Below are 21,857 nucleotides of genomic sequence, written 5' to 3' on the forward strand. Positions count from 1 at the left end.
TATTATTATATGTACCAAGAATCGTGGCTCTAACTTTAAAATTGCGCTAGTTATTCGATTTGTAGGACGGAAGTGGGCGAGTCAAAATGCTGTAAAAAAAATATCTCTTATAGTCTCTGAGATCCAGTGTTTCATACGGACGTACGAACATGGCTAGATCATCTCGGGTATTGACGCTGATCAAGAATATATATACTTTATAGAGCTGATGTCCCTCCTTCTACCTGTTACATACATTTCCTGCCCTATGGGTAGCGGGTATAAAAACTGAATGTCTGTGGAAACAGGGCATAATAAAATAGTGATTTAAGTTTGTTTACACTCTGGGCACCTGTTTTTCATTGGAGCCACCTCAGTCAAAACTAACCGTTTCTTATTTTTTGCGGTGGATCAACAGGATTGTAGGTCAAATGTACTCTATGGTCATCGATATATTTTAGTATTTTTTAAGAATAAATTTTAAGAATTAGGTCGAACTGTTTTTCTTTTAATAAATATGGGTAACGGCTATCTTACAGTGTGCTCGACTTGTTGGTTTTATTTATTATATTTTTTTTTTGATGTGAGTTGTCTTCTTGGCATATTGTAAAATGCTACTTGATTTGAAAACTAACGTTCTTTTTAACTTTAATGAGCGGTTTAGGACAGGTAGAGACATTTTTTAAAACTTAGCCTATTTGCACGATGAGAAAGTACAATCTTGTATAAAAATCTCTAGTCCATATATCACGAAAATGTGAGGAAAACCAGATTCCGACGATGCATTTGAGGATCTAGTGAATTCAGGAAATATTTCAAAAGATGCATTTGATTCATTATATTAATGATTCTGCCTTTAGTCCCAATTAATAAAAAAAAATGAATCGCATAAATTGGCTAACATTTTATTTTCTTTTAACAATCAACAGTATCCAACTACGCATAAAAAAACAGTAAAAAAATATACGTAGCATTGGTTGCTTAACAAATGTATGACTTTTCACTAAAAAGAAAAAAAAAACAAAACAGTGTATTTATTACATTGGTGGCTTTGAGGACTGTAACATGTAATATCTTTAACATAGATTTAAATTAAATATTGCAACAAAATATATATATATATATATAAATATATATTTACATGAATATATATTTAATGACAAGCATATTTATAAATTATATCTGGCTATTTTGATTTAATATTGGAATGCAATAGTATGGGCTTGTAAATACACTTGTATGATTGATTAATTGATTTGAAATGTGATCTCTCTTGTCTTTGTGAAGTAACATCATATAGGTAATACAAAAGATAAAACATAATATGTTTTCATAATACTTATGCCAATATATACACCTAATTCATGCAACACTCTAGGATGCAAGTGATATAATACTAAACTAGTTCGCATTTGTTTTAGTTCAAATTATAATGATTTGGCAGCTTCCTAGTCTCCGATGTGGTCAATATCTAACGTATCTGGCGTTAAGAGCATGGGCTCGCTGTGGGTTGACTCATCCACCAATGAAGATAGTGAACCATTCATTATTGAGCCTGCTAAGTCCACCTGCTGCTCGTCATCATCCACCCCTCCACCATGCGACCGTTGCGATGATGAAAGTAACGGGTCGTGTCCACCAGAAGAATCACACTCATTGAGCATATTAAATGGAGCACCATTATGCTCGCTGTGATGATGGTGTAGACGCTGGTGCTCTCCTCGCCTTGATTGATGACTAGAGTGTTTTTCAACACCGTCAAATTGCACTCCATCATTCAATTGTTCACAACTAAGCTGCTGAATAGCTGTTGTCTTCGCTCCAAAGCTATTGCAACACTGTTGCAACTGTGTTGAAATAGGGGAATGCGGTGACGATAGCAAATGACTGCTATGAGAGGAGAGCATTGGATCTCCTCCCTGTACAGGATGTTTACAATCTTCCATCATCAGCTCATCAATTTGATTTAAGCCCATGTTACGATCGTTACTAATTAATGGAATCTGTAAAAATATAGGCAAATTTGTATTATTACATGTTATTATTAACCATTATTATTATTAACTCGCAGCTTTTTTTGGTTAAAGATAATTTGTTATGCATTTACTCTATTGTAGTATTGTGAACCTAATAATTGGCTTCGTTATGGATGTCTGTTACTGTTATTTGTCTAAAGATCTTTAATCTATAAAATATAACTAAATTATAAAAAACAATTCCAAAATTTTTACAACGAGATACGTTAACATTTAAAATTTAGATCACCAAAATATGACCTTGTATCAGTATGCGAAAAAATTTTCCTTAAAGAGTTTTACCTTTTTTTTGATGATTGTTAAGACTATTGTTTTTGTTATGCCAAAAGTCGAGACTCTAACATTTATAACAATCGTGACAAAAATCTAAAACAATTAGACATATCGTCGGTAGTCGTAGCTTTAATTGTCGCTGAGATCATGTACTCATAAACAGAACGAGAGACGGTAATATTAATATGTGTAGTAATTGGTATGGAAATTTTTTACCATATTAAATTTTTTTTTACTGTAAATAAAAAATTGTTTGCTGAAAAATTGCCAACAACAGATCACTGCATCTCAATTCAGCAATGTTTGTTGGCTTTGTATCAATCTGTACATTGTAATTAAGCTGTGTGTTTACGGCTGATCTCATTTCCAAAACAACTGGACTTGAGTCATGTCAATAAGACTTTTAGAATGGGAAATTTAATAAGTTAAGAAAATATACATATATATATGGTATTATTTTGTATTTCGATATAGTACCACATTCAAAATATACCATAGACGGCACAATATACCAGATTGTCAGCCCAGCAGTAAGACCCCCAGTAAGTAAGCGTTTTTGCTCATACAAAAGTATTTCTTTATAACTTCCACTATTTTTATCTGATCGCAGCCAAATTTTCAGGTATCATAATTACTATTGTTATCGAATACACCAGCTGTAGCTTTAAAATCACGCTTGTTATTCGATTTTATTAATTCGCGGGGGAAGTGGACGTGTCAAAAATTTGAAACAAACTTGATCTGCGTGCAAACATAACAAATGCTCTCGAAAAATGATAGCTCTATCTTTTATAGTCTCTGAGATCCAGTGTTTCATACGGACAGACCGACATGGCTAGATCGTCTCGGCTGTTGATGCTGATCAAGAATATATACGTTATAGGGTCGGAGATGACTCCTTCTACCTGTTACATACAATTCCTGCCGGCACAAAGTTATAATACCCTTCCACCCTATGGCTAGCGAGTATAAAAAGGCAAAAAGTCAACTTTTAACTCTTGGGACTCAACTCGTGAATCATTATGTGTAGTCTCCTCTCTAAACTAACAAGTAATCAAAAACAATGTGCTTTTTATATATCAAACATTATTTTTAGATTCCTTATTAAAAACTTTAATATTAACGCGCGCATATTAAGGTAAGTATTTAATTTGCAAATATTGTAACCTTTTTGTATTCATTTCAAATTTACATTACTTTACTATTTCCTATCTCCTATCTTCAATTCACGTTGTATTATTTTTTGCATTGCCGAATCTATCTTGTCGCTAGCCTCGCGACGACGTCCGTCGGCTGCTTTGGAGGGAAGCCGCATTTTCAGTATAAATAAAAATGTTATAATTTCCTTTTTTTGTTAACAACTAAGAAACATACCGTACTCTCGATGACTTCCTCCATTTGACCAGCAGTGGAGTGGCGGTTTTGCAACATGGAAGTTGACAAGGGTGAAGGAATGGAGCGCGAGCCCTTAAGATACGCCATGGAGATGGCTGATGATGTTGGCGCCGATGCTGATGTCAGATTGTATTCAGACATAGGGATGCCATGGGATTTGGCCTGCATTTCCAATTCCTTCGAATGAAATATTTTTTTAAAAATGAATTAAAGAGGTATTTGAATTACTATAAAATTACCCGTATGCGTGAAGTAAGTTTTCGGTTTTGAAGTTCCATTTGGCGTTGTCTGGATTCATTTTGTCTTAAACGGGATACTTCGTGCTTTAAGCATTTGATGTAATCGACAGAGGATTTGAGAATCGTACCCTTATTTGGACGAATATCACGTACAACTTCGTAGAAAGCTTCACTGCCCTTGGGCAGTAGTGTGCCTAGCTCTTTGATCCTATCATTTATGTTAAAGCGACGCCGTCGTTCGACTTGTTGTATAGAGAATACAAATATGAATTTCAGTTTAAATATAAATACATACTCAGGGGTGCCACAGAAATCACTAGTGATTTGGGAAATAACCAAACGTAAAATTACTGAAGAATGTTTGCCACGCTACAGAACTCCCAGGGGTTTGCGTAGACGAAAACCTTTGTGATCTGAGTTTCAAAAACTGTCACATTGCATAATCAAAAATCCCTTTACGACAATTATCAATGGCTGGTGTAAATATTTTGTAAAGATACAGATGTCAGTGTGCTTTTCATTAAGTTGAGGAATCAGATTGTTGAGGCGTGCAATGTTTTCTCCTTCATAAAATATACAAAATGATCACATAATCTAAACAACAATTGCTGCAAATGTTTTGTCAAATTGCAAATTGCTGCAAATGTTTTGTCAAATTGCACAATCTATTTTAAATAAAATAAATGTTTCTTTACTTATTTTTAATAAAATGTTCCATAACTTTGTTCAAAAGATTTTTTTGCAAACACTTGTGTTCCGAATTCGGATTTAAAAAAAAGGCATCATTGGTAATCAAAATCATCGTCAGAACACTGAAGTCGCGACTTAAGTGATGTTACTAGGGATTTACAAAAATTTTAATTTACTCCACAGAATATATTAATATTTAAACACAGTTTAATCAATTGAACACTTATGAATCAATGACATTTTTTCGTAAAAGTCAGGTTTCATTAGCAAAAGCACTGACAAAATAGTCAATGTTTTTGAATCAACTGAAAAACGGGTCTGTGGCATCTACAAGAGAAATTCGAGTTGAAGTGTTCTCTGTGGTACCCCTGATTGGGGACGTTTTCAAATTAATTTACTCACTCATATTATGATTATCTTTTTTCTGCCGATCCTTAGCCAACGCGTTGATTTCGGCATCTGTCAAATTTTGTGGCTCCTGTTTAATTGATAACTCCGAACTAAAATTTTTATCAAAATTGAAAGAATCGTTTTGCAGAATGTCGTCAAAGAGATCCTCTGCCTATATATAAAATAATAGAAAAGCAACAATCGAATCATTAATACTATGAATATAAATATATACACTTGGCCCTGGCTTAACACGGGGGTTATGTTCCTAGAAATCCTAGTGTTAAGCGAAATAGTAATAAGCGAAACATGGATTCAGTACAAAATAAGGGGTTACGTTCGCAAAATTGAAAATTGGTAGCAACAAAATTTTTTTATTGTTCAAATTTGGTCTGTTTTTATTAAAAATACATACATTTTAACCAAAAATTAACCAAAAGCCTTTAATAAATGTATATTTATTTTATTATATTATATTTTCAAAATTAAAAGTTGGTATTGAATTAAAAAAGTTTCTTCATATAATTAATTAACAGGTTAAACTTTATTGAAACTTAAAAATGTTAAAAAATAAGGAGATCATATGTTTCTATTATTTTTCAAATTTTAAATGCATTTGGTTTCATTTATAGTCTAAGCCAATTTGTTTCAGCATGTTTTCACATTTTTGTGGCTCCTTATCAAAAAGTCGTGTAAGAACGAGGTATTTAGCGGGTTAAAAGGGAGATGGCAGCAAATTTGTAACCGTGTAAGACCGAGTTCGTGCTAAAAAAAAAGAGTCCATGTTAAGCGAGGGCCAAGTGTATATATATTCATATATATTTTTTTTAAATTTATTTACAAAAGGTGAGTACAAAATCTGAAAAAAAAATTGATCTGCCAAAGCATGCACGAGCAAGATTGCTCTCTTATCCTCTTATAGTCACTAAGATACAGAGTTTAAACCAATGAGCAGACAGGGTAGGGAATATGGTATAAGTATACATTCGATCGCTCTTGAAATTGCAGTCAGACATGTTTTTCTTCATACCAAAACTTCGTCTTTAAGAAACTTAATATAAAAATATAACAACGAATTGGTGGTCAAACTTTGTGTGCTCTGCTTGCAAAACAACATTTGTTATCGTTGCTACTGGACTTTGTTTTTGTATTTTTTACTTTTGCGCTCTCCGTTTCTTCTTGCGCACTCAACGCTGACACAGTATTTAACACTTTTTCTCTTGGTATTTTTTTGTTAGCTAGGCTGGCAAAATTCACCACTGAACACTTCCCGAGGGTGCTGGCTGGGTGGGATCTGCATAACTTTACTGTCATCGGGTAGCAGAACTCTACTATGCGCCGACGTTTCAGGTACTGCCGATCCAAGCTGAGGGCTTTGGTCCTTGTCTTTCGGGCACTTGTCGGCCTGGGAACAAGAAGCACAATCCATGGTATGAGGTGTCTGGCGGTTAGACTGAAAACGCTAACCCAAGAATAAAATCAGACAAAATGTCTCTGAATGGAGCATAAAAATCATTTAACTCTGTCGGGGATGTGAGCCTAATCGTCGGTGGAAAGCGTGTCTGGTACTATCGGCGGGCACGGGCACGGGGGCGAGAGATCCTCTCTGCGTTACACCAGTAGTCACTCCGCTGTTGTGAGGCTCAGTGATGTGGCTAACTTGTCTGCCCAGAACAAGGAGACAACGACAATGAGGTTCAGTCCGGTTCCACCGGTCCTGCCAACTCGAAGGTGATGTCCATGGCAAGCAAGCGCCAACGGCCTGCTGAGAGTCCCAAGCAAGGGAATCCGGTAAGCAAAATCAGCGAGTACCTGGCTCTACCAACAACAAGAACAGAACGGACAGCAATAGACAAAGACGGAGAGCAACGGTTGCTGAAACTGCGACAGGAGGGACCCTGATGGGGAAATGCCTGCATAACTGTGGCTGTTGACCCACAGTAAGCTGATCGGCGCACTGTTTGTCAGGATGGAGAATGCCCCAAACTGCCCAATACCTACATTTGAAGATACCAGCTGGATGAATGGTGTCAATATCCTGATATTCATGGACGACCAATCGTTGCTTTGGCTGAAAGCGATCGTCCCCAAACTGGACGTCTTATGGGATTGGGCCAAGTAGGACGTGGTGGACAGTAATAACATTCCGCCCATGCCGAAGGCATAGGTCCTGTTCCCTATAGCCGTACATAATCCTTCGAGAGGATTTGCTATACAAGCGCAACGGGAAGATGGCATGGGTCTTCGAGAGTGTGTACCTTTCCCTCAAAGAACTTCATCTGACCGACAAGGACGCGACGGAGGCGGTAGGAGCGGACGCGTCCACGGTTTTGGACTAGGAACCATGGATAGTGTAGGGCAACACCTTCGCCAGGCTGAAGTTGCCTAACTACAACCTATACGTCCCGACTACGGAAGGGGTTACAAGCTTATATACTACCTAATTTTAGCACTGACGCTTTAACCGTGATGGTACTGGAGAGCTGTGAAGGATCCTAGGATCCTGCTACATGGCCCACGACGGACCCGCTCCACTGGAAGAGTTGTTGTGTTTGGTGGGCATGGTCTGCTTCTCCAATAAATAACTAATAATCGGTACGGACGCCAACGCTCACCATAGCGTGTGGGGAAGTACTGACGTTAATGAAAGGGGTGAGTCAGTATTTGATTTCATCCTAAACTATAAACTGAGGCTAGCCAACAGAGGTAGGGAATCTACATATATAATTCCCAACTTAAGAAACGTGCAAGACCTAACTCGCCACTGAATGCATCCATGTATGAGAGTGGAGAGTCCTGATTAGACTCTCCTTCTCTGACCATAAGTACATTCAGTTTAAAATTCTTTTTATTCTTTTTTAAGCCCCCGTAACACCAACTGGCTAAAGTTGTCACTAACTCTCTAAGTCCGCCGAATACAATCAACTCGGTACAGGACTTTGAAACATCTGTAAACGTCCTCTCAGCACGGCTAATTTCCGCGTTTCGCCAATCCTGGAGGCTCTCTAGACCGACGAGAAGATCAAAGCAACCCTGGTGAAATCCACATCTCTTATCGCTTCGTAGTGAGCTTACTAGCATGTTTCAACTTTCTTAGAAGGCGGATAACGTCTATGTCTGGGACAAGTATAAGTTTCTTCTGCAGACCTGCAAGATGATGATTCGGTCATCTAAAAGTTCCTAATGGCGAACCTTCTGCTCAATCCTGGACAACATACTGAGGAAGCTGCTGTCCAAGCAGTCTGCTCAAGACGGGCGAAAGAGAATAAATCCAATCTTCCAAAGTACCTCGGTTTACCTAAGTTGTTTGCGATTCCGAAGGCATTTGAAAAAATCGTAGCTGCTCAACTGCAACACCTATGTAAATCTGTAATTTCACCCACCAGCATGGGTTTGCGTAATTTAAGTTCATATTCACTAACTTATTAGAGCTCTCATCTATTGTAGTTAAAGGAATATGGAATAAACTGCAAACTCATGTTATTTACATCGACTCGGTGCATCATTATCTCTTGCTGTATAAACTTATTCTTTTACGGCTTCCTCATTTGAGTCTTCTATTGTTCACTTTGTTCAAAATTATCTTCCCTGTTTTAGAGAATTTCATGTAGTTAAGCTTTGCTTGACATTCAATGATTGTGTTGCGGGCTCAGTAAATTTGTTAAATTTTAATTGCAATAAATATAAGTTTATCATGGGTATCACAGAAATCATTAGTGATTTGGGAAATCAACAAACATACAGCAACTTCGTCATGCCACTGAATACCTTTCTGGTGTGAGTTGTTAAAGTTGCCCCATTGCATAAAAATTTCATTATTGTATTTTTTTCATATAAGGCCAGTGTAAATATTTTGTTTGAAAAATCCTATTGCCAGCGGCAGTATAAAATCTTCATATGCTGCAGTAATTGCTACCCTGTTCCCTTATACAAACAAGTAAGAAAACTACAGTAAACTACAAATGCTGTCGAAAAAAATTATATCTCTATATCATATAGTGTTTGAGATCAAGGTGTTCATATGGACAGACGGACGGACAAACGAACATGGCTATATCGTCTCAGCTTTTCATGCGGATCAAGAATATATATATACTCTATGAGGCCAGATATGCCTCCTTCTGGCTGTTAAATACATTTCGTACATTCACAAGGTTATAATACCCTTTACCCTATGGGTACAGCTAAAAAATTTATAAAAATCCTGACAGTTCAGCATTCTCGAAAAGAATGTTCGTAAACGTTATTTTATTTTATGGCTATTAAAGATTTTCAAATGCACTTACGTCGCTATCAAATGAGGGCAGCTGAAAGCAAAAGATATAAATTTTAATAATTATTTAACTACATAGTTACTTTAAGTAATCAAATGTAAAACTTTTTTTAAATACCGTTACGAAATCAAGAATAGCAACAATTTTTCCTTGTTTGGTTTACTTAATAACTATTTTTAATTCACAAAATTCTCGTCATTTTCAGTTTCGAAACTAAACAAGTAAGAAAGTTACAGTCGAGTGTGCTGGACTGTGAGATACCCGCTACCCACTTTTAATAAAGGCAAAATATTGCGGTATCATTTTCAAAATATACCGAAAATACTTAAAAATACTAAAAATATACCAAATGGTATGTTTGGCATATCGATATAGTACACCATTCAAAATATACCATAGACGGCACAATATCAGATTGTCGCCCAAAGCAACTCAGACCCCTAGTAAGTAGGCGTTTTTGTCCATACAAAAGTATTTCTTTAATAAATTACACAATTTTTATCTGATCGCAACCAAATTTTCAGGAATCATAAATACTATAGTAAGTATTGTATATACCAAAATTCGCAACTCTAGCTTTAAAATTAGGCTTGTTATTCGATTTTATTTGATTTGCGGGGGCGGAAGTGGGCGTGGCAAAAATTTGAAAGAAACTTGATCTGCGTGCGAACATAACAAATGCTGTCGAAAAAAAATTATAGCTCTATCTCTTATAGTCTCTGAGATGCAGTGTTTCATACGGACAGACGGACATGGCTATATCGTCTCGGCTGTTGACGCTGATCAAAAATATATATACTTTATAGGGTCGGAGATGCCTCCTTCTACCTGTTACATACAAAGTGTTAATACTCTTCTACCCTATGGGTAGCGGGTATAAAAACATGGACTTTATGCATTCATACTAATTAAAATATATTCAACTAAGAAATAACAAAAATCCAAGCAACCAAATTACATAAAATAAATAAAAACTATCATTGGGATAAAGGATGTCTTCATGAAAAAAATGTAAATATTAAAATATCACTAAAAAATAATAACTTCGTCTGTCAAATTCGTAAGCTACAACAATTTTTAGCCTGCTTAAGGTGATATAGTTAACCTGGAAGACTAAAAAGTCATCTTTAAAGGCTGCTCTATAGCTCAAAAATAACTCTTACATGTCTCCGAAACGCAAATTACATTACAAATGCATTAAAAACCAAATTTTCAGAAATCACGAAGACTATAGTCAGTATTTACCAATATTTGCGAAAATTCGTTTTTTGTTTATTTTCGGGGGGGTGGAAGTGGGCGTGGCATAAATTTTAAACAAACTTGATCTGCGTGCAAACATAACAAAACACATATAGCTCTATCTTTTATAGTCTCCACTTCCGCCCCCGCAAGCCAACAAAAATCGAATAACAATAACAGACAACCAATCACAGCACAAATAAACGACCTCGTGTAGAAAATAACACTATTAGAATTTCTCTTTTTCTTTATTACAGTCTGAATATTAAATAGTTTCTTAACAATAGCCAATTTTCTTATCTTAATTTATTTAAACGTTATTTTATATTATTCATTATCTTTATTATTCATTCTTCTTCATTAAGGTCACATAATGAAATGCCCACACCTTTGGTGGAAAAATGAAATGAATATTTTTCGCCCATACGCAATTTGGTATTTGAGCGACATTTTTACCGTGGTATGACTCCGTGGGATGGAGAATGTTTTACCAAATTTCTTATGCGATTGCGTCAGCAGGTAAGGAAGTGTAATTTTGATACTTCAAAAACAGAAATATAAGAGATCTGTTTAAAGAATAAACTAATTGATTCTTGGGCATCGGCTCAGCTGAAGAAAAAGTTGGTGTGAACTGAGCAGTCCTTGGATGAAGTCGTATCTGCTTGTCTACTTGAAGAACAGGTGAGCAAGCAGACGCAATCAAGGAGCAAGGAGATACAAAGCGACGCTATGTAGATGAAGCACCGAGTCGCGCTTAAAAATGTAACAATCCGTTTCTGAGTTGCGAATGATAGTGAGATGGGTGAAGTCATTTCTTGTCGAGTTGCTGGTTTACCAATTCATCGATTCCATATCCAAGTATTATAACCAATGCGACGCACCCCAGCTGGCATTGAGGACAAGGTAAAAGAAGAGCTAGAATCGGATTTAACTCAATATATAATACAGTCAGTACATGGACCGAGTGAATAGATTTCTCCAATAGTTATCGCATTCAAAGGTGATGGGAGCAATACAAAGGGAAAATTAGCCATTACCAACATTCGAGTCGTTTTTAACGAAGCTTAAGGACGCTAAGTATTTTTCTCGACTGGATTTGAAGAGTGCTTATCAACAAATCGAGTTGCATCCAAGAAGTCAAAAAATTACTACATTTATATTACACAAGGTCTATATACATAGATACATGCGTCTACTCTGCGATGTTAGCTCAGCACCTGAGATATTTCAAAAACTGAGGAGGAACACTTAGCAAAATGCCCGAATGCTTTAAATTATATTGATGATGTAATTGTCTTCGGGAGTTCATTGGAGGAACTCGATAAAATGGTGGAGATGGTAAATGTTACTTTGAAGAAGGAAAACAAATTTGTGTGAACCAACTAGAACAGCAAGCATTCGACAAATTACAAATTGGAGTCTCACGGACGGACTGTGGGAGGGGGCCAAGCTGGATGTGGTGGACAGAAATAATATTCCGTCCATGCCGAAGGCGAAAGTCCTGTTCCCCATAGTTGTGCAGGGCGAGCGGGCGCTTCAGCTGCCTAAAAAGCAGAACCCGGGTATTCCGACGAGTGATTGGTCCGTGCTGAAGGTTGATGAACCTTTACCCTGTGGTGGGCAGCACGTGATCATTCAGATCAATAAGAAGGCCGAGGATCTGCTATATAAGCGCAATGGGAAGATGGCGTGGGGCTTAGGGAGCGTGTACCTTCGCCTCAAAAAACGTCATCCCAACGACCAGGAAACCCACACGCTGAGGTCAGGGGAGGTTGAGGCGGATCTCGGTCTTGAGAGCGTGACCGACGCCACCCTGCACCTCAGCTTGTCCGCCTACGCGGCTTTGATTTAAGGATGTATGCTGCTGGCATCCTGATACATGGCCCACGAAGTACCGGCTCCACCTGAAGAGCTGCAGAGACTGGTGGACATGGTCTGCTCCTACAAACAATTAATAATCGGAACGGACGCCAACGCCAACGGACACCATAGCGTTTGGGGAAGTCCCGACATAAACGAAAGGGGTGAGTCAGTTCTTGATTTTATCCTAAATTACAAGCTTAGACTGGCCAACAGAGGTGAGAAATCTACCTATGTAGGCCCTTCATCTCGTAACGTGCTGGACTTAACTATTACGACTGAGTGCACTAATGTAGAAGAGTGGAGAGTCCTGGATTCCCTCCTTCTCTGATCATAAGTACATTCAGTTTACCATTCCATTAAACAGGGTACCTGCGGCTGAGCCGTTTGAAATCCCCGTAAAACGAACTGGGCGAAATTTTCTAGCCTTGTTTCCAAGTCTCTTAGTCCGCCGTGCACCATCTACTCGATACAGGATCTAGAAACAACTGTTAAAGTCCTCTCAGAAGGACTACTTTCCGCGTTTCACCAATCCTGTAGGCTCTCAAGACCGACGAGAAGATCGAAGCCTGGTGGAACCCAGATCTCTCATCGCTATGTGGGGAGCTTACTAGCATGATTCAACTTGCTAAGAAGCCGGACAACGTATATGTCTGGGACGAGTATAGGTCTCTCCTGAAGTCCTACAGGAAGATGATCAGATCATCTAAAAGGTTTTCATGGATAACCTTTTGCTCAGACCTGGACAATATTAAAGACACCTCCAGACTGAGGAAGCTGCTGTCCAAGCAGGCTTCCAGTCCTAGTCTGCTCAAGTCGGGCGATGGAGTGTGGACGGAGAGCAGTGCTGAAACTCTTGAAGCATTGCTCTCAGCTCATTTCCCAAAATATATTGGAATAGAGAACAGTGACTGGCAGCTCTTTCCTAGTCTCCCAGTTATGAGACCCCCTACCGGTCTAATTACAGACAATAAAATAATTTGGGCTATCGACTCCTTTGCGAAGGTCAGGTCGCCCTTTGACTCAGGGTTTACAGCGCAATCACTACTCATTTAATATATTTGTTAACAGCCAGGCTGCAATAAGATCAATGCACTCTGATGTGATCAAGTCCAACGTTGTCCTGGATAGCAGAAGAGCAATAGAGTCGCTCAACGCATCTGCGGTCGTGCGTATCTATTGGATCCCAAACCACCAGGGCATCGATGGCAACGAGATCGCAGACACTCTCGCCAAAGAGGGAGTTGGGATTGATGTAGGTAATATGTGCAATGTTCCGATATCCCTGCGAACTCTAGGTAGGGAAATTGAGGTGCGCTCTAGACTTCAGTGGGACGCGAGCTGGAGCAATGCCAACTCGTGCAAAACTGTAAGGCTGATGCGTGCTTCTACTAACAAAAACTTAACCAAATTCGTCATGCAGCTTTCAATGAAAGACTGTAGGCTAATGCTAGGCATTTTAACTAGTCACTGTCTGTCAGCTGTCCATGCTGTAAAGCTGGGTATCACGAACAGTGATCAGTGCAGGAAATCCAACGAGCTCGAGGTTAAGGAAACACTTGAGCATCTTCTCTGTAGATGCCCAGCGTTATCCCGACTCCGGCTGAAATACTTCAATTCGCCGTGCCACAACGATATTCGTGACGTTTCATGGCTACCTCCTAGGATGCTGCTGGCTTTTGCCAAAAATGCATCCATACTGTGCGACTTCTGAGATGAAGATACGCTCCACCGGTACAGCTACGGACCTCCACTGGTCTATGCTTTGCCCCGTACAAGGCCGGTCCCACCTAAAACCTATCGTTTGCAAGTAAGCGCCTTTCTGATGTTGAGAAACGTTATTCGCAAACGGAAAAAGAAAGTTTGGCATTGATATGGAGAGTGAAAATGTACCTGTCACCTTCTAGAACTTTTACTATGAATGACTGCGAAATAAGCCAATCACGAGCATTCCGATCCAGATCCAAAGGTGATTTCAAAAATTTAGTTTTTGTAGTTCAGGCATTCCTTAAGTTCTGCAACGCTGCACTGCTCCACTAGCTTTTCCCGGTTGAATGCCTTGCTCTTATCAACTTCCTTACTTGTAGATTTGGTAGATATGTGACCCAATTCTCCGCAAGTTACATTTGATTTTTCATGATGATGACCATCGTGTTTGCCATGTCGTGTTTTGTCAGTCGCAAATTTATTCTGTTGTTTCCTGAATCTACATTCAAACATTTTATGGCCCAATTTTCTGCAAAAATGACACTATATCTGCAGCTCCATAGCGCCGCTTTTCCTTTTAATAAAAGTGAACGCTTTTAATTCGGACTGTAATGTAAATGATGATGTAAAACTTAAACCCTGCAATCGGTTGTCAAAGCTTGCAAGGGTCGCAGACAGCAAACTCTTCATTTTCCATTTGGCGCCCTTTCGTTGTTAGTTCGGTAACCATGCGACTTGCATGAACTGCCTCTCGCCATCAGTCGGTCAATTTGATAGCATATTAAGAAACATAGCGGCTGGTGTTTCTATAGTGTCGAAGCACTGTATAAACATTTCTTTAAACTCAAGACATGTAGTAATATCAGCGTAGCACACTTGCGAATGCCATTGCGAAGCGCTTCCCTCCAAAGCTGAACCTAAAGCCATAATGCATTCAATGCATTTTCTTATAAAATTATTTCAACAGTAGTACACCACGATGATGCGTTGGCGCCTGGATTGTTTGAGTTGAATTTGGGTAGATTTGTTTTCGTCCTACATTAGGTACACATGATTTTATGGCTCGCACAAGTTCAATTGGGATTTTATTCTGAAATTCCATGGTCCATATAGTGTTGGGGGCCAGCTCCTATTTATAATGTCGAAGTCTGTTCGTTCATTATAGCAAAGTGCGCTCCGGTGCTTTCATAGGCGAGTGCATGAGCACACTGCTCACTCGATCATTTTACTGTCTACGTCTGAGGCATCGAACCACACTCGGCAATAACGCTACTTCTCAAAGCGACAACAAATCACAGGATAAAGGATGATGTCATATTGACGTGCATGCTCACAACTACGCAGTGTTAGTCAATGTGTCGATACACACTTATAACTAAGCTGTGCCAATGTGCCGATACGCACCTACAATTACGCAGTGTCAATGTGCAGATACGTACCGATAGTGTCAATGTGCCGACATATATACCAAAATTCGCGAGCATTAAAATTACGCTTGTTATTCAATTTTTGTTGATTTGCGTGCAAACATAAATGCTGTCGAAAAAAAATGATAGCTCTATCTCTTATAGTCCCTGAGATCTAGGTATTCATGCGGACATGGCTAGATCGTCTCGACTGTTGACGCTGATCAAGAATATATATACTTTATAGGGTCGGAGATGCCTTATTCTACCTGTTACATACATTTCCTTCCGGCACAATGTTATAATACCCTTCTACCCTATGGGTAGCGGGTATAAAAAGCTATAAGTTCATACTTAATAAAATTCATAATAGAAAAGCAACCTAATATAACCGCCTACACGTCCCCTCCATATACAATTCATTTCTATAACAATTCCATTCTATCTTAACAGAAACCGTAAGATATCTTAAGAAAGACTATGAAGAAATATTATCCAAATTCTTTTTGCCACTTGTTACGGTTTGGCTATTACTCATTTTCAACTAATTCTCACAGACAGGAATCGCAACAATACAAGTCGGCACATTTAGGGAAATCCACGTCTTCAATATAAAAGAGTAAGAGAAAATTACCTAGTGCTAACACTCATAATAATGACAATATTGGAAGCTGAAATCTATCCCAAAATTACAAAAAAAAAGCCAGAGAAGTATCAAATATCGGAACAAAATGCAATGGCCAAAGTCAAGGCTACATATTACCAAAACTCATAGCTAATGCATTGTTAGTGCCATGCACCACAATGCATTTAACCAACGCGCGCCCTGGGAACAATGGAACAAGACGCACCTGCTCATGAATACTCCATGTGCCCTTCCTCAACAGAACCAACATCATGAGAACGGTAAGCGCCTTACAAACCGCTCAACCGTGAGATCAGGTCTTGGTCACCCAACGCGAAAACTGCATCGGCTACATCCGACAGCAGCAGCGACAGCGCAACAACGCCACCAGCAACTTCAACAGCAGAAGAAGCCATATTATAATAATTATTAATTTTTTCAGTGAGCCTTAATGCGAACTGCAAATAAATAACTGTTTGTTTTTTAAACAAAATTAAGATCAAGGACTACCTGCACATTCTGCAGAGAGCATTAGACTAAAAGCGAAAAAAGGGTAGTGTCGTGACATCCTTTGCCGGAGCTCGGTAAGATTAAACAATGGTAGATTTTAAATTTTTTTTAATTCTTTTGAGCTCTCCTTACAGTTTACTAATTTTCGCAGCATTTTTAATATACCAAGATTTTTTGCATATAGTATTTTTGCAGTATATTAATTTGGTATTATATAGTCTTATTATCTCACAGTCGAGCAAACATGGCTGAAACTTTCTTACTTGTCTCTAGTTATTTAACAAACGATCGCTACAAAGTCTACAAATCTGCTTTTTCTGTGCGTCGCAAACATTTTCTACCGACACGAAGCCAAATATTCTATACCATATGTATGTATGCAATGTTTTATGCAAAATTAATATTAAAATAAATTTAGCTGAAACGAAATCACTTGCATCGCTTACCTCTGAAGCGCTTGTTGCGACTGAGCTTAGACTTGGGGACATTGGGGCCGATGTAGATTGCAGAGGACTCGGTGTATTCACTCCCGGAATGTTCGATATGCGAATTGAATTAACTAGGCCACAAGTTCGGTTAATTGTTAAATTCGTTTTGCCCGAAGAAACAGCTCCTCCACCATTTAAGGGTGAACTTTGGTAGTCCATGGTGCTAGCGGTGCCAAAGAAACTGGAATTGCAGTTGCCGTTGCTGGTACAGCTACTACTAGTAGTGCCAACGAAGGGGGACAATTGAATGGAGTCCGAGTCTGAGTGCATCGATTTGCGCAAAACAGCGTCACCTCCAAAGCTATTTGGTCGGTCATTTTTATTAATCATCGAGGTGCATTGTAGATTCCCAGTCGACGCAGAAGTATTTTCTAATTTATTCTATAATAAATTGCAATAATTATAGTAAATATACATATATACTCTAAGCTATAAGGTAATAAAAGACTGACTTACTTCAAAATGTTGGCAACTCCACGCCGATGGTTTGAACGATTCGCTAAGATATTGCCTCACTTGATTTTTTTGTTTTTGAATGACATGGTACCTAGTTGGATTCTCAAGCACAGTACTAACCTGTAAAAATATTCAATATTAATATTAATTTTGTTAAATCTATAACATATTAACTGTTTGGTTATTCCTTTGTTTTTTAAATAGAAAATATCTTTTTGTATTATTGCCTAAAATTTTTTCAAATTAATATACCGAAAAAAATATTGAAGGCTATATTTGATATATCTATCTACTCCATTCAAAATATTCTATATAGTACAAAATAAACCAGATTGGCAGACCAGACCAAAAATTTAAAACAAATTTGATCTGCGTGTAAGCATTACAAATGTTGTCGAACAAATTTAGCTCTATATCTCAGTCTCCGAGATACAGTGTTTCATATAGTCAGACGGAATATATCGTGGCGGATATTGATGCTTATAAGTTAGTAACGTTTCTACAGTTTAATAACATATATATTAAAGAATAATTGCCTGTAGCACTTGAGGAGGAACATCGACACCAATGCTTTGCAAAGGCACTTTGAGAGTAACTGGACTGGAGACAGGTAATCGATCTTTATGATTTAATTGTGATTGTTCAAAGCTTGATGATCCACTGCCACATGCACTGGTGCCAGTGCTATCAATAACTTCAGATTCCATGCAATCGTTGGCCATACTTTGGAGCGCGTTGTTTTGGATTACTGCATCCTGCTGTTGATGCATTAACATCTGCTGTTCTTGCTGTTGTTCGCGTTGGAGCTGCAGCTTAAGTTGAGTACGAGACGTGGGCGTTGCGGTTTTAAAAGTTGGTCTATAAGTATAAAATTAAAAGTGGCCACAATTAAAATACTAATTACATTAATGTAGTATAAAATATATAAGAGTTCATATTATATAAAAAAAATTGCATCAATGAATACCTACCCACCCGTTAGTGGTGGCAATCCGACAACTCGGGTATCTGTGGTTTCTCTAACTCCAACTATTTCATCACCCAAGTCTACAATACTTGGATCCATTTCGAGAATCATTTCCAAATCCTTATCTATACCAACAGTAACACGAATATTCGTTGTTTTTGGAACACTTCGCTTAGTATCTGTATTGCTGATTAGTGGAACAGTATTGCTTTCGTCAAACTCCATTAATGATGATGGCTCTACACCGACTTCGATTGTCGGGATTCCTAAAGAATTCTTTTCAGACAGTTCTTGATTTTGGGTTGGGTGACATGATGACATCTGCAGTGTTTGGACACGTCTTAAAAATTCTTGAAATTCCGCAAGCCGATCGTCTGAAGACGGTGACAATGATTTAGCATTTACACTTTGTATTGGATTTTGTTCCGCTCCTTCACAAAGATCCTTAACATTAACCGATTGTTCAATAAATACAGCATTTGAATCTGGGTCTTTAGTATGCATTTCTTCGCACTTTTTCGTTTTTTTTCCCCAATAAGAAAACATGTTTAAGTACTAAACTTTAGAACTCATTTGGAAATATATCAGTTTTAGTTCTTTAACGTTTAAATCCAACTACAAAGGCCTTGATCTTGCATTGCTAGTCAAATGCGGAAAAACTTATATTTCTATGAGAGTACAGTTATATGTTGAATTTTCTATATATACTGAATACAACAATCCAATAAAATGGGTGTTTATTAAATTGATATATTCATATCCCAATTAACGAATCAAGTCTTAACGTTGAATAGAAAGTAAAACTTTCAAAACATTAAGAAAAACTGTGACCAAGAAATTGTGTAGAAATTGGTTTTAACTTTGTAATATAATTTATTTTTGAGGACCCTGTTTTCCACGATCACCTATATCATTCGTAGCATATGCACGATGTTGCATATACATACATCTAGAAGCTTATAAATACAAATCTGGCTATTGTACGCGCATGCGTATTATTTATAAATAACTCATATTCACGATTGCCACCTGAAAATAATTACATCGACCAATATTTTTTACAAAGCAAACAATAAATCTTTTTATTCTGAATTTAGCTAATCCGACAAATTGATCGCATTTATGATTTGTAGCTGCGTAACCTAATTCTTTGATTGATTTTATAAAATAAAACAAAATTATTTAAATTTCAACGGAAGATAACGTTTTAGTCACTTTATTCTCTTTTGAACTTTTCTGCGATTTCGAATTTTTAATACTTTAACACTTTCGCGAACTGTCACTGTGAGTGGGCAGCGCAAACCATTTTTTTTTTATAAAATCCAAAAATAACATTACTTGTTATGTTCTTATAAATGGAACCACTGTGCACTGTGGCCATGGTTTAGAAACCAAAAACAAATTGTAAAATGTATTTGTATTTTATAGAAACGTAATGTAGTTTAGAGTACATTTAACTTTCTAAAGAAAACATCAAAACACCTCCGACCTCATAAAGTACAGTTATTCTAGATCATCGTTAATAGCTGAGTCGATATAGCCATATCACGATTGCATACATACAATAATAACAGTATTTAAGATTGTTATCCGAAAAAAATTGTAAAAGTTATTTAAGAAATAATTTTATATGACAAACAAAAGGCTACGGTGGGTCAATACTGCTTTAATTATACTTGTTCACATAGTCCCTTTCGTGTTTCCCAAAATTCCTTCAACTACCTTAAATGTATGATTCAACACCTCTCTTGATATTTAAGAAACATACTACCAGTCCGATTTGGTGATACAATTTTTATTTAACGTTTTTAGAACAAACAAAAAAATAGAAGTACTTATTTATTATTTTAAAATCTAAAACAATTGCTTTAATCAAAATTAAATAATAAATTAACATTATTAAAAGTTTTATTAACTCTAGTTAAGTTTTTTGGTACAACAATTTGATAATAAGAGAAAAACAAACCAAAGTAAATTCTGATATCCATACATAAATACAATTGTAAATACATATATTTGATGTGCAAATTTGTTTAGCACATTATGCCGAATAGCAACACCGTGGTGATCTTCAATAACAAAATCTCCAGCGTTAAACATTCGGTGCGCGCCCTTAACATATGTATTTGATACATCCATATGTACATACATATGTACCTACTTATGGACATACATATGTATATATTGTATGCATATACTATATAAGGTGATTAGGTTTGATCACACCAAATTGTAAAATTATTTGATAGTAGTTAGCTTCAATAAAATATACACACTTACATATGTATATGTTTGTAAAAATTTATTTAAATATGTGACTATACATTTTTGCTTATATATTTATACATATGTATACAACATATACATATATTTATACAAGTGTGTGTATTGATATACACTTATGTATGTATGCATACATTCATACTTATACAAATACATAAATCCCCGCGATTGGCGATAAGATAATAAAAACCTTCCAAATAATTTAAAAAAAAACAGCCAATTTTATACAATTATGTATGTCTGTATGGCAATTAGAATTGCAGATATTGCATATCTGTATAAGTAGAGCTATTAATTATGTATGCACATACATACATATGTACATCTATGTATATCTACTTACATTTCGTCAGTGCGCAATGAACGCGTCGACTTCAATTCGTAGAACTCCACATTATCCGTACTGCCAGCTACCATTACGTTGGGCAAAAAATCCATGTTTGAATCGCTATCGTGCAGCAAATTTAGATTTAAATCAAATTCTAAATCGAAGCCCAGATCAATACCAGACTCAGCCATGACTCTGGAGAGATCGTACTTTGCTTTTGTATGTGAACCACTTCTTTTTTATAAACGAGAAACCAAGTCGTGCATACGAAATTTTACGATGTTTAATTAAAATCAGTAATTAAATCTGATTGAAACCAGTTGGATAGACAGTAACATTTTCACAAAAATATTTTCACGCGACTTTAAAACTGTATTTCCATAAACACTAGGATTGAATACGTTAAACCAGTGGAGGCGAGTGATCGAAATAACTCTAAAATATTAGTTAATCGGTTAATAATTATTAGGGCATTATGAAAGCTGACAACTATCTCTGTCTAGCCAATAGTTATTATTATTATCGTCAAAGTCGAAAGAAGAGTGTTTACCCTGTCACACTTAATTACTGTGCGTACACCCAAAAGATACAACCTTTTATTATTACACCATAGTGACATCGATAAGATATCGATATATACCCGACAATGGTGTCGCATTAGGCTCACTCGGTCGATATTGAGATTTTCTTTTTAGTATCGATAATTGTATAT

General features: G+C 37.1%; 1 protein-coding gene and 1 long non-coding RNA gene across 5 annotated transcripts; one reads left to right on the forward strand and one right to left on the reverse strand.

The window, feature by feature from the left end:
* Nucleotides 1-868: 868 nt before the first annotated feature.
* LOC117573240 (microphthalmia-associated transcription factor) lies at nucleotides 869-21,653 on the reverse strand. 4 transcript variants are annotated; one of them, XM_034256291.2, is made up of 9 exons: nucleotides 21,161-21,653; nucleotides 18,104-18,425; nucleotides 17,568-17,687; nucleotides 17,070-17,492; nucleotides 9,289-9,309; nucleotides 5,015-5,174; nucleotides 3,923-4,164; nucleotides 3,663-3,860; nucleotides 869-1,982 (listed from the first exon to the last, which is right to left on the reverse strand). In XM_034256291.2, exons 1-9 carry the CDS (start codon nucleotides 21,334-21,336, stop codon nucleotides 1,428-1,430), a joined length of 2,217 nt encoding a protein of 738 aa, XP_034112182.1. In that variant the 5' UTR covers nucleotides 21,337-21,653; the 3' UTR covers nucleotides 869-1,427. The 4 variants fall into 4 exon arrangements, with proteins under 4 accessions (XP_034112182.1, XP_034112180.1, XP_034112181.1 ...); XM_034256289.2 differs by lacking the exon at nucleotides 21,161-21,653 and adding an exon at nucleotides 18,539-19,159; XM_034256290.2 differs by lacking the exons at nucleotides 9,289-9,309; nucleotides 21,161-21,653 and adding an exon at nucleotides 18,539-19,161.
* Nucleotides 16,210-16,865, forward strand: LOC127565788 (uncharacterized). Its single transcript, XR_007955187.1, has 3 exons — nucleotides 16,210-16,394; nucleotides 16,556-16,697; nucleotides 16,758-16,865. It is a non-coding gene; the product is annotated as an uncharacterized LOC127565788 (long non-coding RNA).
* Nucleotides 21,654-21,857: the final 204 nt, after the last annotated feature.

This window comes from Drosophila albomicans, chromosome 4 (genome assembly GCF_009650485.2).
Source record: "Drosophila albomicans strain 15112-1751.03 chromosome 4, ASM965048v2, whole genome shotgun sequence".
NCBI lineage: Eukaryota > Metazoa > Arthropoda > Insecta > Diptera > Drosophilidae > Drosophila > Drosophila albomicans.

Bases quoted from the DNA above. Each gene is read 5' to 3' on its own strand.
- LOC117573240 (XM_034256289.2), bottom strand. From the start codon at position 19,080: ATGTTTTCTTATTGGGGAAAAAAAACGAAAAAGTGCGAAGAAATGCAT. The intron at 17,688-18,103 runs GCAATTATTCTT...ATATTTTTACAG, and splicing joins TTCCTCCTCAAGTGCTACAG to GTTAGTACTGTGCTTGAGAA. The intron at 9,310-17,069 runs GTAAGCGATGCA...TTTTGCTTTCAG, and splicing joins TCGCAACAAGCGCTTCAGAG to CTGCCCTCATTTGATAGCGA.